Source organism: Vicugna pacos, chromosome 11 (genome assembly GCF_048564905.1).
Source record: "Vicugna pacos chromosome 11, VicPac4, whole genome shotgun sequence".
Lineage (NCBI taxonomy): Eukaryota > Metazoa > Chordata > Mammalia > Artiodactyla > Camelidae > Vicugna > Vicugna pacos.
In genome coordinates, this window is record NC_132997.1 from 85822766 (window position 1) to 85844164 (window position 21399).

Genomic DNA, 21399 nt, shown 5'->3' on the forward strand with positions numbered 1-21399 from the left:
TTTGGCAGGAAGGATATGCAGGGGACAGGATAGAGGCACACACTAAGATCTACATGCAGCCACTTTGTCCTCAGAAGTACCTGGTAAAGTCCTACTGGGGCATGAAACAGCTCTTCCCTCTGCTGGCTCTTGACAAAGGAGCTCAAGTCTCCAGAAATCATCCCGCTAGCCGAGCGGCTACTGTTCTCTGTAGACACAGGCTTGCTTCTCTGGGCCAGCTGTAAAACAGGACGTGATTCGGTTGTTCTCGGTAGCATGACCAAGCCGAGGGCTGAAGACACGGTGCCTTTCACAGATGAGAAAAATCAACACCCAGCTGAGTAACAGTTAATAAATGAGAGTCAGGACTCAAAGTCTGATCTCTCACACCCAGTGTGAGTGCTTAACTGCTATAACGACCACTCTTGTGCCTGAACCACCATGGACGATGCTGTAGTTAAGACTCTGGGGTCAGGCTGTCCACATTCAAGTTCTAGCCTGGCATTCAACTTCATGATGTCAGAGTCATTTTCCTAAATGAGCATCTAGGGAGGGGACCTCTCTGTTCAAAACCCCCAGTGCCTCTCCAACACTTAGAGAATGTGTTTTAGACAGAGGAACACCGTTTTTCAGGGAGAGTCTTACCTGGAACCCTAACCAAGAAACTGAGCTGCTTTGGCTGAAGAGGAAGATGGAAGACCCAGCATTCCTCCCCACTACCCCTCTTCCTCGATCCATCATTCAACCAAGACCAGATTAGTGAGCCCCAGAATCTCCAGGGACACTTGAAAATGACTAATAAATGAACCCTAATCTCCTGGTCATAGCATGTTGAAGCCTCCTTGACATGGTACCTGCCCAACCACCTTTTTTTTTTAAAGTCATGATTCATTTACTCAAGAATACTAATAAAAGAAAAGTAATACTACAAACTACAATTTTGAAAATAAAGCCAATATGACAGGAATAAAATATATATAACATGAGAGAAATGTTTGGTTTTGACCCATAATGCTTTCTTGATCCTTGCAATTAATCTAAATGTCTTTAGAACAAGCCTGTATACCTTGGTCTAACTTGAGCACTTTTCTAACAAACAAAAACATACTAGAGCACTTTTCTTTTGCTCTGAGATATTTAAGAGTCATACGCTTGTTCAAGTACACAGATATTGATTCAATAGTTAAGCTGCATATTTTGTTTTTCTCTTAACATCTTGAGTAGCATGTATTCCTGAGCACGTACTGTCTAAAATTCTAAAGTTGCAGAACTTTGAAATAAAATTTATTTTGGTTGTGTGTTTTTAATCACTTGAGAGGAAAGTAAAATTCACCCCTTCCCTTCACCTCTCCCCAGGAACAAAGAGCTCCTATGAAAGTGTAGAAACCCAGGTCTATCTTTCTACTGTAAGGAACATTTCTTACTAACTTTTCTGGGAAGACAATAAGTGGTCCAGAATGATCAATATATGCTTACAAAGATTACACTGTTTAATGTCAATGGCCACAACAAAGGGAGAAAGAAAAAAGGAAAGGAAGAAAAAACACTTCACAATTTCAAGCTAAAATCTGCACAGAAGATAGTCATGGCTGTATTTTCTGGAATGATGTAAACTTCGTATACTTACTGAATAATGTCATGCTTATTACATGTGCCCCAAGCCTTAAAGCCCTGAGCAGCCCACACCTTGGTATACCCTGCATTGCTTCTCTCCCGGTCACCGCTAGCAAGCCCACTCTCCTCAGTGTCACCTCTCTGAAGCCTTCACGATGCTGCGACATTTAATCCCTCCACCTGCAGGGCTTCTGCCTCACCTTGTAGACACCTTCCAGAGTGCTTACCTCCCTTGGAAGGCATTCATTTGTCCTGCCTGACATTATGCTGGGCCTTGCTCCACACATGTGTGTTGAGCAAATGGATTGTATTGTCTTAGTTATTGGTAGATTAAGGGAGTGAATGTGGTTTAGAACCAGAACCCAGGGCTCTGGACTCTCCATTAGCTCACTTTATAAATGAGTCAGCCTCCGCTCTCACCAACTCCCAGATGAGACCTCTTCCACAAATCAGCAGCAGTGAGCAGGAAGGTGAACGTCTGGGCCGGGTGCGGCCTCACCTTGCTCCGGGGCAGAATGGTGACATCATCATAATTGATTTGCCACCAAATGTCTTTCCTTTGCCTCTGCAATGTTCCCCTCTTTATCCTTAACATCAGACCTATGATGACAGCTCCCAGGACAGTAATCCTGAGGGTTAGCGGGAAAATCACAGCAGTCACACCTGGAGGGCAGAGACATTATTACTCAGGCCTGGCTGAGCAGAACTGAGCACACTGGGGCCCCAGCCCAGCCCTGCCAAACAGATGACTCAAAGGCTGCCCAGACACAGGTCCGAGTTAGGACATACAGAGTCTGCTCCAAGCTGTCTCTGCCAGGAATCCTTTCCTGACCACCCCTCTGGTTCCCATGGTAACCACACTCACCTCTTTCTTAGAAACCTCCACTGTAGAGCAAGAAAAAGATGACTTCTAATACCATCACCACTTCCACTCAACAGACCTCACACTTACTCTCACTTGTTCTCAGTGATGATCCACCTAATTCCAGGCCTGGGCTCTGAACCACCGGGCGATACTTCCTTCCCCACACTCTATCTCCTTAGAAATGAAGTTCCTGAGACTCAAATCTCACTAGCCAGTTTTCTCTAGAGCAGAGCTTCTCAACAGGGGAGGTGGGTGATGTTGCCTCTCCAGAGGATATCTGACAATGTCTGGAGACGTTTGGGTTGTTACAGCTAGAGAGGGCTGCTGGCCTCCAGTGGATGGAGACCAGAGATGCAGCTAGGCCTTCTAATACACACAGGACAGCCCCTGACTTGCCCTCCTTCACACACAAACAAAGGTTATCAGCCCGAAACGCCAATGGTGCTGCCGCTGCTGTGAAGCCCTGCTGGAGAGAATCCTTTTCGGCTGCCTTCTCTAGGTGGCCATACTGACCTGTAATAGCAGGCTCAGTTTCATAGAGTTCATTGGAAAATCCACAGCCAGGTTCATCTTTAGGAAGGGAGCCACGGCGCCAAGTAACAGTGGAGAAGTTCCTTGTGAGTCTTAAAAAAAAAAAAAAAGGAGAAGAAAACAATGAAAGGTCAGTGCCCACTTGATTTATTCTACTTGTCTCTACTTCAGGCAACTGAAGCACATATTTGCGAAAAGCAGGCCTTGGTCTCTTAATTCAAACATCTGCTGACCTACCCAGTTTTCCCACCTCACCTAGACTCTTCAAACTCAGCCCCCAGGTAGTATAATTCATGGAAGAGCAGATTTTTGTTGCTAGGTGGCATAGCTGACTCTGTTGTTTGATTTAAACCATGGATTGATTGATTTAAAAGATGATGCATCAATCCCCCAATGTTGCTGAGATTTTGTCCCATGTTTGATGTGGACAAATCTTGTTACAAAGCACGGTGACATTTCACAGACCACAACGGTCTGGATGGAGAATGCCTGTGCTTACAGTACTGAGTTTGTCACGGTTGGTTGACTTCTTGGGCCAACCCATTTGGGGACATTAAAGTTCTGTAAGAGTAGGAGAGAGGAGTGTCTGATCAAATCCGGACTGTGAGTGGTGGCAGTGGGAGGCAAGGAGAAACTGAATTAAGGTTGAATTTCCCATGTATTTGCTCACTGATTTACAGCTGAGAGAACAGAAACAGATCCCCCCTGCCCCCCGGAATTTCTAGGTACTGGGAGCCCAGGATGGCATACAGGTCCTGGTATCCCCATGGTTCTGTTTTGGAGTCAGGCTACCTGAGTGAGTTGGTTTCACGGATCATGAATCTTACCCTGAAGGGGCACCCTGCTCCATCACCCCCCTGGCCAGGACCTCTCCAGGAGACCCTAGAGCTGTAGTACCAGTCCAGCTGGAGCATCAGAGGAGGCCCAGGCCCACGTGGAGGTGCAGGCAAGGGTGCTATTAAAACTGTTTTCTGAAATGGCCAAGCCACACCCACAGTCAAGGGCAGGATACCCTTGAAAGCCCAAAGTCCATCTTTATGAGTTCAGAAAGCACCAGACAACTTGTGGTGGATTTTAGTAGCTGGATCTCACACCGGCCTCCCAGCAGGACCCCAGCCCTCCCTCTCCTCCCAGGGCTCTTCCCCTAGCACGAGCTAAACTCAGGGAAAGGCCCTGCCATACCTGACAGCTTCCTGAGAGCTGTGGTACTGAAGAAGAGGAAGCAAAAGGGACCCACTTCAGGATTTCTGTAGGGCATAGACCGAGTAATCCATGCGCCTTTCTCCCCGGGGATCCACAAACACGGGGCCGGTGATTCCTGGAGAGGAGATTGGTCACGGTGAGGAGGACAGAGAAGGACTCGTGGATCAAAACAGCAGCCTGCGGATTGATATTTGCAGATCTCCCTCCCTGGCAGCCACTGAAAGCCGGCAGTGAGGTTTTTGTCATTTCAGGGAATCTGACAGACGATGGTCAGGAAGGAGAGTGAGAAAAAGAGAGAGTGCAGAAGTGGTGCCCTGGTGGGGCTCAAGGGCCACATTGGGCAGGCGGATGTATTTTGTTAGGCCTCTACCCAGGAGGCTCATTCGGCATTAAAAGAAAAAAAAAAGAAAGAAAAGTTAAGTAGTTTCCAACTAATTTCACATAAAACCCAAGATTAATGCTTCCCTGGGAAAATCGGATGTGACAAAAGAAGGCCAAAGGACATGGCAGCACTTGGCTGGGGCTGCCCCTCCTCCCAGCCCGTACGGTTCTCCTCACCTCGCGTCCTCCCCGCGCTGCGGAGCCCCGAGCACTAGGTTGCAAGCTTTGTTCTTAGCGCGGGCCCTTCCTTCCCGGTCTTAGTTTGTGCTCGGCTCGGCGCTCAGGCCTGGCCCGGGTGCGTTCCTCAGTCTTGCTCGGAATGTGCCCTATCCCACGCACGAAGGACGCATCGGAGATCACGGAGGAGTAACGCACTGCAGGTCCCACACCCCAGACTAGGACCCGAGGTCCGACATAGGACTCACTGACCATTAATTCCCACTGAGGACAGGACACAAAATTACCATTCGTAAGCACCGGGCACTGCGGGATGCAGTGACTTCACACGTCACATGCAGTGGACCCTGCGGGGGAGGCACTATCTCTCACTCTTAACAAGCAGGGCTCTAAGGCGCAAGCTGCCCGAGTTCCCACAGGGCCTCAAGCGCGTGTTCTTCCCAGCACCGCCCAAGGCCTCGCTGTGCGCACGCGCACTGGCGTCCCGCACGTGGGACTTGAGTTTGCGCAGAGGCGGCGGCAGCGCGGCGAATGCAAAAACCAGGATAGAACCAGGAAGAAGACGTGGCAGAGGGAATGAAACTGAGAGCGGGGAGACAGACTCCCCCCACCTCCTCCTCTTTTTCAGCAAACGCTTCAGGGTCAGGAAGAAAAGAAGGGAGAAAAGCAGGTTAACATTTGCACTTGGAAAAGGTATGGGTGGGGTCATTGTGAGCTGACCCTATGAACGCCCCAAAGAGCAGGACTTGGCTGTCCTCTTTACATTTTAGGACAAAGTGTAAGAGAATGAAAAGCCGAAAAAAGATAAATAGTTGCCGTTTAATGAGCACATACTATATGCCAAGCACTTGACCTATTAATTACTCCTCAGTGTTGCACAGCGGGGAAGAACAAGAGCCCTGGAAATAGGCAGCCCTTATTTGGAATTCGGCCTCCAGCATCTAGTAATTTTGTGACCTTGGGCGAGTACATAACCGTTCTACCCTGAGTTCGCCACCTCTATGGTATATTACAAATAGTAATAGCACCACCTCATGGGTAGTGTGAGGGTTAAATGAGAGGACACAGAATCTATTGGCACGGAGCTTGGTATAAGGTAAGCCCTCTGCAAATGCTGCTTTTTATTATTTACGATCATTAGATATGGCAGGAGATATTATCTCTGTCTTACAAAATAGAAAGCTGAAGTACAGCAAGCTGATAGCTCTTGGCCAGCTCCCGGAGTGATTTCGAAACAGTTTGCTTCCAAGTCTCTGCTCACCCCGACAAGAAAAATAAAATAGGACCAGCCCCATCTTTAGAGGCTGATGGTCCCAGCTCAGGCCCAGCACTGCCTCAGGGAAAATGCAGGTTGAGAAAGGATCATGGCAGTGACCTCCGGAGGCCGATCTCACCCTCTTGAGTTTTATCCTTGGTGGATTCAGTTTGAAAGGAACTGTAGGACAGACTTTTCAGGGTGGGGGAAAAGATACCCTAGAGGCCCCCCACCCCCCACCTGGTGTGGGTAGCCGTCTGGACAGAGCAGGAAGAGCAGCTGGGAGGTTTCACCTCAACCACCCCTTCCAGAAGACAGGAATCTCCATGAGCAAGAGGAATTCTGTGATCACATGCCCAGCATCTCCAAGCCCCACAGACTGAAGCAGCCGGCCTGAGTTCTGAAAACCCACCGTCGTCAAACCACTTGCCCCGAAAGGCAGTCTGATTGGAGCCTTTCAGAGTGAGGACCAGCTGCCGCCCATCACGGAAATCCCTTCCAGCCTTTATCATCTCCTTCACCGTCTGAGCATACAGCAGGACCGCGTCATAAAGGTAGGCAGAGTAGCAGTTCACCTTCGATGAGGGAAGCAAAAGCATATTTTAAAAGGCCCACAGCCTCCTATGTCGCAGTCTGGGCTCAGTTAGAAGGACTCTTTCTCCATCCTCTTAACAGTGTAACATAACACACGTTCTCCATCATTCCACAGAGAAAGGCGGGCCCTTCACCTGTCTGGGCCTGTGCTATTAAACCTAGATAACACAGTCTGCACTTTCCCTCTTTATGTCTCGTTTCATCAATTAGATTACATGATCCTTTGGGTCAGGAGCAGCTTTTTAGGCCATAAGCAGGAGGAAATATGGCTTAATTGAAAGAAGGTAGATTTTGGAGCCAGGCTGGCCCTGCTACTTACTCAGTGTGAGACTTGGGTGTATGTTTCAGAAACACTCTGAATCTCAGCTCAGTCATTTATAAGATGGGGATAAAGCCATTGTTGTGGTGATTATGAAGATAGTTCAATGAGGAAGAATAGGTATAGTACCTAGTGCACCACCCAGCATGTAGTAGGTCTTCAATACCTCATTTAATCAACACAAATGCAAGTGCCTACTAAGTGCTAAGCACTGTTCCCTCCTTGGAACCTGGTACAGAAGGGACACTTAGTAGATGACTCCACAGATACTCATTGATGGATCATCTCTTCTTATGTGGTGGCCCACAATTGGCCACCTCATTCCTAATGGAATCCCTGTCATCAGTGGCCTGTCACCTTCAGGCTCAGCTTGGCCCCATTCTGAAAGTAGCTCCAGCTCTGACAATGGTCTGTCTGTAAAAAAATTCTCTGTGGGTGTCAGACACTTTGCCCCATCATCCCACACATGCTAGAACCACCACTGGCTGATCATCTCTCTCCTGGCTGCCTTCTCTCCATTCCAGACCATCTGCTTGCCTCTACCTGCCCTAACTCCGCACCTCTGACTATTCCACTCTCCTTCTTGGTTCCAGCTGGGAAAGGAAATTGTCATGGTCTGAGTGCCCACCATTATCTGTTCTGCTCCTTCCACGTACTGTGTTATTAGATACTCAAAACCACAGCCTGGAAGGCAGATGTCATTATTAGTCTCAGTTTTTGGGTGAAGAGTCTGAGATGGAGGGTGGTTAAACAAATCACCCCCAAGGTCCCACACTTTGTAAATAGCAGAACTAGAATGGAAGCGCTGGTCTCTTACTCTAAAGGCCACCTGCCTTCTCATCTAATAACCTCTGTCCTCTTTGTGGACCTGGTGCAGATTTACAGGACCTCACCAGACCTCTGTGTGTGTGTTAGGAGAGTGGGGAGTGGAAGAAGAAGAGGAGAAATAAGAGGGAAAAAGTAAAGGCCAAACACAGATATCCTCAAGGAAGCAGGGAGGACACATGTTCAGGAGGACCTCTGTCAGACCTGCTCCTCCGTGGAGATGGGGCTGTGGAAGGGCAGCTCCCTCAGCCTTCGGTAGACTTGCTCTCGGAAGCTTTCATCTCCAGGGCCTTCTCCATAGGAGCTGAGGGCTGTGATAAACACTGCCTCATAGACTATGGGGAAGTGCGTCACTTTCTGGTCTGTCAATACTTCCTTCCAAAATCCGTCCTGAAAAGTAATGAAAGAAAGGTAGCCGTTCTGTAGGACATACCCTGAACAAGGGAACTTTGTCAAAACAACATCGAATTTGAATTTCTGCATTCTAACCCTTGGAAATACAATGGCTCCTGGAAGGCATGCCAGGCCAAGTCTGTTTTTTTTTTCTTAGCGTGGAAGCAATGGGAAAGGAAATCCAAAAAGTCAGTCAATAAGAAAAGCTTACCTGGGACATCAAGCGGCTAAGATGCAGGAAACTTACCTTTTAACAATGGATGGCAGAAACCTGAAAAACTTAGGATTATCGATTCTCCATTTTCTGCTTGTGGCTTAAGTGTTTTTTTCTTTTAATTATCATTATTACCTCTGTTATTACTGTTTTGAAAGTAATACCCCCTCATTGTGTGTACACATGTGAAAGACAGTGAGATCTGCCCCAGTCTCCCCATTGCTCCCTCCTGTTTGCTCTGAGAGGTATATGAATGTTCTAGACATGCACAGAGGGGTGTCTGAGTGAGTGTGCTTTTTACGTAAAGGGTGCCGTGCAATGATGCTGTTGTGCAGCTTGATTGTCTCGACTTAAGCCTATACTGGGAACACTCTCAGGGAATGAATTTAAAGCAGCATGAATTCCATTGCCTGGATGTGGTGTGGTCTATTTGTAGTCCTATATTTTTTCTGCACTATCGGCCAGTTGATATTAGATCATCCAGGTTTGGGGAGAAAGTGATGAGGGGGTTGGAAGCGCTTGCATCATCACTCCTTCTCATCCTTCTCATCTGTCTGAAGGCAGAGGTGAGAGGACACATGAAGAGGAAGGGTGGACAGCAATGAACAGGGAAGACAGGAGGGTGTCCTGGAAAGTCTGGTCTAGGATTAGAATTCCAACTGGCTGCCCACTTGGGCCACTGAGACACTTTTGGCAGTCTGAAACCCTTCATGATAAAAGTTATTATGCGGGAACGTTATTTTGCATCTTCCTGTCCTCCCTTTTGCCCCATTTCTGTTTTTTAGGATCCTATAAAACAAGTTCCTTTTAAAAAGATAAAACTGCTGGAAAAATTATGCAGTGTGCCCATGACTAATGCAAGGGGCTTTATTTTTTAGAAGCCTGCTGGTGTAGTGTGGTGGTTAAATGTATAGACACTAAGGCCAGCCCTCCTGATTTGACTGCTAGGTCTCCCTCATACTAGTTGTGTGGTTTGGGACAAATTATTTCATGTCTCAGGGCTTCAGTTTCCTCATCTGCAAAGCGAGGAAAATAAAAGCATCTCCCCACAGGGTGGTGTGAGCTGAAATGAGTTTTAGTGTATCACGTGCTCACAGTGAGGCCCAGGACCCAGTACACACTCCACAAGGCAGCACCACTGGGGCAAAGGGCCCCATCCCAGAGTCCAAAAGACCTGGTTTGGAAGGCCAGCTGTGTCACTTAGGGATTCTGAGATCTTGGGTAAAGTTCCTTATTAATCTAAACCTCAATTTGTTCATCTGTAAGTTGGAATGCTAATAATCTCTACCTTACAAGGCTGTTGGAAATGTCGGCTACAGTGATGCACGTAGATACTGCATGGACTGTCTGCCTCTTGGGGCTGCTGGGAAAATCTAGCGCATGGGTGTATGTACAGTGTATCACTCGTTACTCATAGGAGGTACCTAGTACATTTCAGCCATCCCTGTCATTCCAGAAAGAACCAAACCACCTGCAAGTTGCCTCATTGAAGCAGTGTGTGGGCCTCTCCAGGCCTTTGTTGGGGCTCAAACTAAGGTGGCTGTGGAAGAAAAGGAAGTAAGAGCTATTTGTGTTTGAGAGCCTTTGGGGAGGTCTCAGCTACCCTGCACGAGTGACAGTTCTTCCTCAACTGGTATTTGCTGACATCGACTACAGAGGGCCAGACTCCAGAGCCAGCAGCCTGGTTCAAGGCCTGGCTCCCCACTCAGTAACTGTACAAGGAACTCTGATTAAGTGCCTTCAGCTCAGCCTCAGAATCCTGATCTTAAGATGAGGACACACGATTGGCTGCCCTCTAGGCTTGTAGTGAGTATTCAGTGAGCTAATGCATCTGGCGCGTTGCCAGTGCTTTGTACCTATTACCTCTTACTGCGAGGGGCCGTTGAGGGGCCATCGGCACCCACCTCCAACTGCTGCAAAATGATGAAGACGAATTCCCCAGTGTGGAGTCCCAGGTTCTCTGCAGCCATCAGAATCATTTTGGCATCTTCTTAGCTGGAGATTAAGATGATAACTAAAAGAGAAAACAGTCGGCCAACAGGACATGGTCACGTGCCACGCACGCACATGTTTTAAAGTCTAGCCTGAAGCCGCTGCAAATGAGACATGAGCTTTTTCTTTCCTTGAGCATGCTTTCCTAGGAAACAGGAATGCCTAAGCTGTTCCTGGGAATAAACTTCTCAAACCATGCCGGGAATATACAAACGGGCAGATTTTGCCCTGCAGAACTGAAGTCTTCGCTGTGGCTCTCCCCCCAAGTACAAATTGAAAGAGTCTGAGACCACGTCTATGCTCTAGTTTCTTCATTTAATTGACTCACAGCCGCAGGTCTGGCTAGTGACTCATCATCAGGTCGGAGGAGCTGGCAGAGGACCTGGAATCGGGCACGTTCAGACTGTCTGCGTTGGGGCGGGGGGAGGCAAGAAGCGGGCCGTGGTGTTTTTCTTCCGTCTAAACATGTCAGCATGGATTTTCAGAACACACAAATGAAATAGCGATTGATTTTTTTTAGTGAGATAAATTGAATTCTATTTATCTGAGCTCCAAACAGGTGCCAGGCAATGTGCTAAGCACAGGATACAGCAGTGAGCAAAAGAGAGGGCCCTCGTTCTCAGGAAGCTGACAGTCAGACAGACAATATACAAATGAAGAGAGTGAAGAGATCATTCAAGATTCTAATTATGAAGGGGGAAAAGAATACTGTGATACTACCCGTGGGGTCGGGGGGACAGCTCTACATGGAGAAGTCAGCAAAGGCCCCTCGGAGGAGGTGGGCTCTGGGCTGAGTCTGGAGAGATCAGAGGAAGCCTCTGATCAGTGGAAAGAGCACTGCGGTGGGTGCGAGGTGGGATTGCAGGTGGCACTCCAGGCCAAGGGATCAGCACGTCTCAAAGTCCCAAGGCCAGAAGGAGCTTAGCTTATCTGAAGAACGGAATTAGTTACTAATTCATGCTAATAAAAAGTACAGCCTTATAAGCACCACGACGAAAATGTTCACTCCCATATGTTGATCAGTGACTGTGTCCAGCACTTTCTAGGCATGGCCTTATTTAATCCTCACTGTTCTGTGAGGTAGGCAACATTAGAGTGAGTGATGAGTCCGTGTACAACAGCACCAAGTCCAAACAATCAACAAGTTGGTTCATGAACATCAACAAGTTAGTGAGTGAACTAATGATATTGATTTGAAAGGTTTTCCTTAAAGAGAATGGTCTAATTGCATCTCAAAGAAATGATACCCCAGACCTACATAGTTATCATTTATCACACTTAGTAGGAACTCAGTAAAGGAGTGCTCTAAATGGGTGTGTCATTGCTTAAGTCAGGATCTCAAGACTAGGATTCTGGTGAGGGTAGAGCACATGCTTAGCTTGCATTTGGTCCTGGGTTCAATCCCCAGTACCTCTGTTAAAATACATATGTATCGTCTTATAATAATGCCATCCAAGTCAAGAGATTCAAGTCTATACCATCATCTTTAAGACCACCCTTTCCAATGGATTCTGGGTGGTAGAAGTTATAGGTGTTTTTTTCTTCTCTTTGCTTAATTTTCACATTTTTAATCTTCATGTCTTTGCAACAAGGAAGAAAAGTGAAAATTTTAATTAAAAGTGAATGCTACAGACATGCATTTGCAGAGTGAAAGCACAGGGGGTTAAACTTATGCTGTCTGAATTCCCAGGTCAGGAGCACTTCATGCCAGTCTGGGCCCTCACACTTACAGGCACATGGCCTACCCCTGTGGGACCTAACTATTCTCTGCTGAGCTCAGCTCCTTCTATTTCTCCATTGGCCTCAGAGGGAGAGAGAGACAGAGATGTGGTGGTCCAGGCAATGGTGATCATCATCTGGAAACCACTGCTGTGGTAACAGGCCTACCCACTTTGTGCGAAGTACTTGATTGGCTGGAGTAGCAAAGTTGGAGGTTAAAACCTGCTTAGGGAGATTGGTAGGGACTGTGGCTGCTGGAGAGGGCGTGCTGTTCTCCCCTTTGCTTCTCCAGCCCCGCTCTCTTCTAGGAGCTTCTTATGCCTGCAAGTTACTAGTCTGTGGTAGTTGATGGGGGAAGCCACGTTGTCTCATCCCACGATGCTTTGGAACAAAAGAGATCTGTGCTTGGCTCCCAGAGGTGCAGAGCTCGGTCCCCTCGGTCAGTGGGCCTAGCACTTTGATTCCTACATACTTTATCCCATCTCTGTTTCCTAAAAAGATAATTACAGAGGATTCTTTCTTCCTAATTTATAGTTTTCTACCCATAAACCGGGTATAGGGCCAGCTGTTCGGCATCTGAGATCAGATAAGATTAGCTGTATCCAGGGTGATGGAGCTGTTTTCCTCCCTTCCTACTTCCCCTTCCCTCCCTCCAATTTGTAAATCTGTATGTGGCCTGATCATATTTAGAGAAAAAGTAAAGATTTGGAACAATGTGGGTTGGAACTTCTCCAAAAAGCGAGAAGCAGAAAAAGATGTTTGGCGCACTTGGAATGCAGTGAGGTGAGCCTGGCATCGCCTTCAGGAAAGGGCAAAGGGGGAGGCAGCCGTCACTCCTGCCTTCACATTCACACCTTCCTCATCTGGGAAGAGTCATCAGCCTCAGGCTTCCGGAGTGAATGGCTGTATCTGAGCCTCCGTGTTCTATCTATGAAGTGGAAGGTGGTTGAGAGCAAAGAGTTCTGACCTTACGAGCTTCCTGCCCTAAAATCCTAGGACTCTGGTGCATTTACACCCAAGCAAGTACTCCATGCTCGGTGATGGCAACACGTTTCTTTCCAGGTCTCTCTGACAGGTTCCCCAGGGGAGCATTCCTGAAGGTCTACCAACCACCCCAGAGGTAAGAACAAGTTAAAGGAGGCTGTTACCTGTCAGGGAGTGAACTTCAAACTGCCCTGCTGTGTTCTCAGCTCTTGCAAATAGTTATGATGCAGGCACTTAGAAGAAAGCTCCTAGTAAGTAAATGTTTGAAGAGCCATAGGAAAGTAAATGTTGAACTTGTACAAAGAGAGAGACTGTGTTTCTTAGAACTGCACAGAGCAAATTCCTTGGATCCAAAGGTGCTCCTCTAGGTAGCTATGCACATTCTATTCCTAGAAGGCTGAGGATGGGCCACTGACCTTGGCTTACTTTTTTTTTTTTTCATTTTCACATTCTTTTTCACCATAAGTCACAACAAGATATTGAATATAGTTTCCTGTGTTATACAGTGTGAATTTGTTGCTTATCTATTTTATATATATATATATATTAATTAGTATCTGCATATCTAAAAATCCCAGTTTATCCCTTCCCACACCTTTCTCCCCCATAACCATAAGTTTGTTTTCTGTATCTGTCAGTCTGTTTCTGTTTTGTAGAGAAGTTCATTTGTCTTTTTTTTTTAGATTCCACATATAAGTGATATCATATGGTGTTTTTCTTTCTCTGTCTGACTTACTTCACTTAGAGTAATGAACTCCAGGTCCATCCGTGTTGCTGCAAATGGCATTATTTTATTATTTTTTATGGCTGAGTAGTATTTCATTGTATAAATATACCACAACTTCTTTATCCAGTCCTCTGACGATGGACATTTAGGTTGTTTCCATGTCTTGGCTATTGTAAATAGTGCTGCTATGAACATTGAGGTGCAAGTATCTTTTTGAATTAAGGTTCCTTCTGGATATATGCCCAGGAGTGGGATTGCTGGATCCTATGGCAAGTCTATTTTTAGTCTTTTGAGGAATCTCCATACTGTTTTCCATAATGGCTGCACCAAACTGCATTCCCACCAACAGTGTAGGAGGGTTCCCTTTTCTCCACTCCTTCTCCAGCACTTATCATTTGTGGACTTTTTAATGATGGCCATTCCAACTGATGTGTGATGATACCTCATTGTAGTTTTGATTTGCATTTCTCTGATAATTAGTGATATTGAGCATTTTTTTTCATGTGCCTATTGGCCTTTTATATGTCTTCATTGGAGAATTGCTTGTTTTTAGGTTTTCTGCCCATTTTTGGATTTTTTTTTTATTATAAAGTTGTATAACCTTGGCTTTCTGATGAGGACATGCTGCTTGTTATAAAAAGGTTTATGTGAGGGAGGAGATTCCTCCCTACTGGGGACACTGCTTGTCCCCTACGTATTTCAAGACCTTGACATTCATCCTGTGCTGCTGAAACAGATGCCTCCTCCAGCCTGGCACGTGTTGCTCTCTCTCACACCTGTTTTTACCAGGAATGGGTTTTTGATGCCTGAGCAGCTGCTTTTGACAACCTGGAAATTCTCACCAGTCCTCTCAAGTTGTCTTCTGGCTACTGATATAATCTGAAGTGTAGCAGGTGGGTCTGGCCCAAAGGCCACATTTCCGATCTGCAGATTTATTTTGTGGGCTTGGATCCTGCCTCCCAGATGACTGCCCCCCAATTAACTTTCTCATGAAGAGCAGAAAGCTTCCAGAAACTTACAGGGAAAGAGGCGCAGCTACCTGCTCAGTAACCACAGTTACTATATGATCAACAGTGATGGAATGACTTTCCAAGCCACTTTCTGTCATATTTGAAGTGTTCCAAGAACACCTTGGTTGTCACAGTGTCCCATACACTGAGCAAAGAATATGTCCCTGCCTTAATGTATCTTTCTCTGGTGATTACACATTTCCGACCCGTAAGAATGATGCGCTTCTCTGTCAGAGCCAACTGGGGGCCTGCGTGGCACCAGGCTTGTCGTCGGGGCAGCAGCTCTCTGGTGGGTAGTGTCTAAAACAAGGCAGGATGTCCCTCTGGCTTCTCCACCCTCTTCAGCTTCTTGTCCGGAGAGACCAGAACTCCTCCCACTTCCTGGTGTTTCCGCTCTGGCTCTGCTCCTGTTAAAAGCCCCTAAATAGCTCTCCACCCAGGCCCTCGGTGTCGTTCTCCCCGGCTGTGAGCCCAGGGAACCGAGGCTGAAAAGTGGAGGATGATGTCTTTAAAGGCTTGGCGGGGGGGGGGGGTAGGTGTGGGCATGGCTCCCCCAAAGTGCTGATGTCCCAGAGTTCTCCCACACACTCCCATCAGAGGCAGTGTAGCAGAATGGTGAGGAGCGCAGGTTTGGAAGGAGATTTCAGCTGGCTGGGACAAGTTTTGTACTGTCTGAACCAGGATTTCCTCATTTTTAATTACCCTGATGAGCTCATGTGAGGATTCGATGAAGTGATAGATGTTGAACACGCAGATGGTGCCTGACATGAAACAGCAGTCAGTGAATGGTAGCAGTTTTGTAATAAGGAACTATTGCTTCAGTCAAGAAGATCATGACCTCTGTTGAATGAATGCTGTGTAAACCCAACGGAACAAACTATTGCTGTTACAGAACCCAGAAGAACAGGTCAAAGATCACTGTTCTCAAGTTCACCCAGAGGTGTAACATGTTCACTGTGGACCCTGGATAACACCACCTTTCACTTATATCCTCTAGGCATGAAGGCAGAAGACCTCTGGTCTAAATCAGTGTTGTCCAAGGAAAATAGAGTGTGAGCAACTGATGTAATTTTAAAATTCATTGCAGTGGGTACATTTAAAAGATTAAAAGAAATAAGTCAGATTGCTTACCTAGTGAATCCAAATACAAGCATTTCAACATGTAATCAATATTTTAAAAAGTGAGGTTTCTATGTTATTTTCTTCATATGAAGTCTCCAGAATTTGTGTGTGTACTTTGTACTTACATCTTAATGCAGACTTTATTTCAAGTGCTCAGTAGCCAGGTGTAGCTACTAGTTACAAAGCATGTCTAAACCTTCACTCTGAGGTGTGCATCTAACCTGCTGGGAAATGGTGGGGGTTGTTGAAGATTCTGGAAATTTCAAGCTGACGCCTCTCTGGAGAACTTCACCCTTTCCATTTGATTCTTTTTGGGGGGGAGAGAGAGGTAATTAGGTTTACTTATTTATTTTTAAATGGAGGTACTAGAGATTGAACCCAGGACCTCGTGCATGCTACGCATGCGCTTTTCCACTGAGCTCTACCCTCCCCCACCCCCATTTGATTCTTAAATGCTCTTGGGAAGCTCTTGCTGATAAAGGAACAAATTTCACTTGTCACTGTGTTCCAGCCTTGTTGACGTCATGACCCTGAGAATAACAGTATTTAGATGACACACTGAGTCCCCTAGATGAGGCTGGCCCTGAGCCCACCCAGCTCTGCGAGGGCTGAGGCATCAGTGATTCTCGGGCCACCAGTGAGCCACGGCTCTCCAGTTGGGAAGCTCAGATCGAAGTCTGTGAGACAGTCTGCTCTGCATGTGTTGTTTGGAGGAGGGGAGTAGAGGAGGAGTGTCTGGGGTTGAGGGGAGCTTTTTACTGCAATCTGTGCAAGCACTATTCTTGTCAACCAAGTCCTGGTGCTTAGGTAACACTTCCTTCCCACAAGGAATGAGCAAGTGGCCTCAAGAGCTCAAGTGCCCCAGCTATTGCTGTCAGGGACTTGGGTTGAACAAAACAAGCTGCTCCGGACACTGAGCTCTGGGGTCAGCTTCTCCTCTGTGCACGGTGATGCCCTGAGGTGCAGGGCTGACAGCGGGGCCCCGAATAGCGCTGTGGCCGCTCTCAGCACAGCAGACAGCGCAACAGGAAGAGCTGGGGGTTGCACCGCTAAAAGATGTGGTCCATTGCCCCCCTCCACCCCCACCCCACCTTCAGCGAGTGAAACAAGCCTCTGTGTGGGAAATGAGCTCAGCGTCAAGAAGTGTGTCTAGGGAGGCCCTTCTGAAGAGGGACAAGAGAGCCGTGGTTCCACCCTTGGTATCAGGTCCGTGTGGCTGACATTGGGTTCTCCTTCCTCTAGAGCAACGTTCGTATTCTTTGAAATGTCACTGAAGGATCCCAAGAGAAGTGCACACGTGAACAGCCAAGACTGCAAAGGGCTCATGGGATGAATCATCCTTAATCACAGATATGTGCTTGGATTCTGGACTTCAGACCCCCAGGGCTCAAAATCTGACCCTATGGCTCTGCCACCTGTTAGCCACATGACTTGGGCAAGTTCGTTTGACCCCTCTGAACTTCTCCTCTTCTGTAAAATGATGATAATAACTTCTTCATAGGGTTGCTGTGAGATTAAATGAGATATTGCACGGCGTAGTGCAGCGCAGCCACGTGGGACGCGCTCAGCGACATTCACAATCGTGATCATCTTGAAGGCCTTCATGACACAAGAACCTAAGGCTGCTTCTCTGTGAGGTGTACTTTGATTGCCATTAGCCTTTTGAAACATCAGATAACCAGGCAAGGGGTAGGAATGGAATTCTGATAATTGGAATGGCCAGTTACGGCACCCTTGTTAAGAGTCGAAGGAACTTCGTCCCTTCCTTTTCACATCTCAGGAGAAGGGTAAATTTCAAAGTCAGCTCTGCCATGTGGGAAGCTAAAGGTCTGTACATCCCAGCTTTGGTTTTGCCCACTTTCTGTCATCACAGCCTCTGCCCTGCTGTAGAGATAACTCTAGGGAGGAACAGCACCTCTCTTTCCTCTCTGATTCATCATTGCTGAGCCAACATAAGTAGATTCGGCCTATATCTCTAGGACCCTGCTTCTCTTTCTTCTTGGGTCATGTTATGTAATGTCTAAAGACTGGAACTAGCGGTCAAAACAGCCTCAGATCCTTCCTAAAGAAGTGCTCCCCGTGCCCCACAGGTCCCAGCTACGCCACACTCTTGTGCTTTTCTTCCTTCTCCTCATCTCCACCTGTCTGCTTTGCCCTCACCCGGAATGCTGACCAGGAGCATTGTTGAGTAGCTGTTCCACAGTAACTGACTCCAATGAAACATTCTAAGGCAGAGGAGCCAGAGGTGCAAGATGAATCGTCTGGATTCTGAGGGCAGAGGTTTTATTAAAAGGAGAGATTCCACTTTTCCCTAGAAGGACTTCACGAAGGTTCAGTGATGTCTGGAATCTGGAAACACCCCAAAGATCTTTAAATCACATTTGGTGCCCTGACTGATTCATGCCTCTCAGCCTGCTCTAACATCTGCTTTGCCATCAGTCGTGCTCCTGAAAGAAGGTCTCCTTTCCAGGATCAAGCTACAAATCACCTGGCTTTGCCAAATAGTCTGAAATTAGTTTTAAAGAAATGCCTGGCCCCATCATCATCATCATCTTCATAGGAAGGTAACGTACCTGCTTTGAGTTTCTATCTTTTCATCCATATAAATCGTAACTTCCTGGTAGATTGACTGTTAGGACAGAATGAAATCCTTGTCATGGAGCCTGGGTATTGGCAGCCACCAAAGTTTTGGATGGTGAAAATGTTGCCCCCACTTATATCGTGTTAAGAGTTAGTCTGGAAGTGTTTCATAAATTGGGAGGAGCTATAGCAATGCACAGTGGCGCTGTGTGAAGTTGGCCTGCTGAGGTGTTTCACTGCTCTCAGAAACAGGGAAAACCTGGTTTCCGCTTCCAGAGAGCTGCCAGTCCTATCGTAAGAGGTATCTGGGCTGTTTTGAGGCTGTCTTACAAAACTCTGGAATGTTAAACCCTTGATCAGGAGACGGTGTGCCTGCTGGGTTCTGGATTTCCCTCTCCTGCAAAATCAATGTTTCATCTATCCAGCTGGTTCACCTTTCAGTGGGTCTCACGTGCCTTTGAGAATAAAGTTAAGGTTGTTAGATCAGGTGATGCCCCCTCCATACCCACCCTCACGTGGGTAGCTGGGATGCTGTCGGCTCTGATTTACGCTTACATAAAGGAGAAGAGCGAGTGGCAATGCCCACCGCTGCTGCCAAAGCACCTGGGACGTGGCCTTCCCACTGGCCTGAGTAACTCCTCTTACAGAACGCGTCATGAGTTCCGCTCTGTGTCAAGTTGTCCTCCCCACTGCAGGGTCACCGTAGCCAAAACTACCCCGTGCACTGTTCCTTTGAGCAGTTCAGCAGTGGAGCCCACTGAGGACTGGGTGGCTGCTTGGGGCAGTGGCGCTCCTTGTTTGGTCCCAGAACCAGCAGCATCTGCATCACCTAGAATTGTTAGAAATGCAGGTTCTCAGGCCCTAACCCAGTCCTGCTAAATCTGAAACTCTGGTGCTGGCCCGGCAATCAGTGCCACACACTCTCCAGGGGATTGTGATGCTCACTGAAGTTTGGGAGCCACAGGCTTGGAGCATCTTGCTGTCTGGCAAGGGTGGTGCCAGCAGATCATTCGGTAGGTTGCTGCTTAACACAAGCTGACATTAACCCAATCAAGTGGGTCTCCTGCCCCCAGGTCTCACCGAACTGTATCTCCTTTAGCCACCTCTAGAAGCCTTTTCTTTCAGGTCCTAGGGCAGGACTAGGGCTCCATGGCAAGAAGTGACCTTCAGGAGTTAATGCACCGACAACCTGAATGAGAATCTGGCCGAACAAAACCTCTGTGTCAATGAGGCAGCCACTCTTCCCCGCGGAGTCAGCAGGAAGTGGTACTGGCCTCTAGTTTTGATGCAGACCATCTGACCAAATACAGTAAGAAGAAGCCTAACACAGCATTTCCATGAATTGCTGCAGGCCTGATACTCAGAAAGTATCGAGGGTTTAAGGTTCACTGGTGGTTGAAGGAACACTTACCAGCAAACCGCAGCACGTGGGGGCAAAGGCGCCGTGGTGGTTGTCTGGGGCTCCGGGTCGGGTTTTGCCTTGAATACTAACTCACTGTGTGATTCTGGGTGATTTCTTTCACCTGGAAAGGTCTCCTTGGCCTTACCTATAAAATAGAGGTTGCAAACCATCTCCCGAGGCTCCTGCACCACCATCCAGCATTTTTGTTTAGTGATGATGCCCTGCAGGCTTAAAGATTTTGGACTTGAGAATGGTGACTAGTGACTTTAAAATGGAAAGACAGAGGAGGATAGGCTGGACAGTGATGCAGTAGCAACCCTGCCTCTGCCAGCACTTGCTAAGCCGTAGGTGGTGCAGGCTGTATCCATGATTCTGCCTGCATCCTAAATACGGCCCAGCCACGCTTGTCCCGCCATCTAGACTCTAGAGTGATTTACCTTATTTGGTCGTCTTGGAGACATTCTAATTCTGGAGGAGTCACTGGCCCCTTCCAGGAGAAGGCTCATCTCTAAATGCAGACCTCTGCTTATCTGAATCTTAAAGTTATAGCTAGAGCTAGTCAGAGTGGCTTCTCATTTTTTCTCTCACCCTAAACTCAAGGAGCACTATTTTCCTCTTGTTACCTAGACCTTCCTCTTCCTATCACAGTCTCAAGGATTCTGCCCAAAGAGCAGATGCAAAACCCCGTCTGACCCCTTCCCTTCCCCTGAGGTACGGGCTTTATGAAAGCTTTTGCTTGTTAAATGTTAGCTTTCTGAGCTGAGGGCTCTCTCTTTTTCTTTCTCTAAAGCCCATTGCATAACAATCTCATGTTTTAACCTTCTGCCAAATCCTACACTTCTTCCTGTTGGGGGTTACTACAAGTGTTTAAACAGGCAACTTCTACCTTTGAACCTCTATTGCAACAGGTTCAAAGGTTCCAGGAGGGCTGGTTAGCCGCTCAGGACAGTGCGCATTGGCTTCAGCTGTGGCCCCATCTCTGGCACTGAGGAGAGGGCAGGGGTGCCTGAATGTGGTGCTGAAACCAGCACAGCCAGCTGTGAGGGGCAGGTTTCCTGGACCCCGGAAGTGAAAGTATTCTCACCAGGTAAGCTCTAATAATGCTACCTGCTCTATAGTTTATGTATTTGTGGGATAGCGGAGTTGGGGGTGATTAGGGAGAAGAAAGTGGGACGTGTCTAATTTGCAGCCTGAGGCAGTTTTACAACGTGAAATAACATTTGGTTGAGTAGTAATCTCAGCTGACTTGCGCGAGAGGGAAACTAAAAATCAGCTGAAAAGGGGGTGGGGACATCGAAGGGATCTGAATGCTGGCAGGAGATGGGCTTGGAAGAAGAGTTGTTAATTTCACCAACTGCCAATAAAACAGACTTAAAAACTTTAAGAGTTATAGCTGAAGCCAGGATGTGGGTCTCCTTCATCTCCCATTTAGAAACTATATCAACAGGGGAGGGCATAGCTCAGTGGTCGAGTATGCACTTAGCATGCGCTAGGTCTCAGGTTCAATTCCCAG

General features: G+C 47.3%; 2 protein-coding genes across 5 annotated transcripts in view; one reads left to right on the plus strand and one right to left on the minus strand.

Moving 5' to 3' along the window:
• Positions 1 to 20080, minus strand: part of LOC102537108 (guanylate cyclase 2G-like) — a 40910-nt gene extending 20830 nt beyond the window's left edge. Inside the window, 8 exon segments of the mRNA XM_072972405.1 lie at positions 81 to 218; positions 2093 to 2256; positions 2972 to 3081; positions 4172 to 4307; positions 6436 to 6580; positions 7948 to 8133; positions 10255 to 10364; positions 20032 to 20080. Of these exon segments, the coding sequence (XP_072828506.1) occupies positions 81 to 218; positions 2093 to 2256; positions 2972 to 3081; positions 4172 to 4307; positions 6436 to 6580; positions 7948 to 8133; positions 10255 to 10364; positions 20032 to 20080 (1038 nt within the window).
• Positions 5323 to 21399, plus strand: part of ACSL5 (acyl-CoA synthetase long chain family member 5) — a 56727-nt gene continuing 40650 nt past the window's right edge. The window contains exons 1-3 of one of the 4 annotated variants that reach the window (XM_072971879.1): positions 5323 to 5443; positions 6317 to 6559; positions 20795 to 20973. The gene's annotated coding sequence lies outside the window, so the exon portion shown is untranslated. Of the gene's footprint in view, positions 5444 to 6316; positions 6560 to 18135; positions 18469 to 20794; positions 20974 to 21399 lie in introns of those variants that run through there. The other 3 variants (XM_072971881.1, XM_072971878.1, XM_072971883.1) reach the window with 3 other exon arrangements.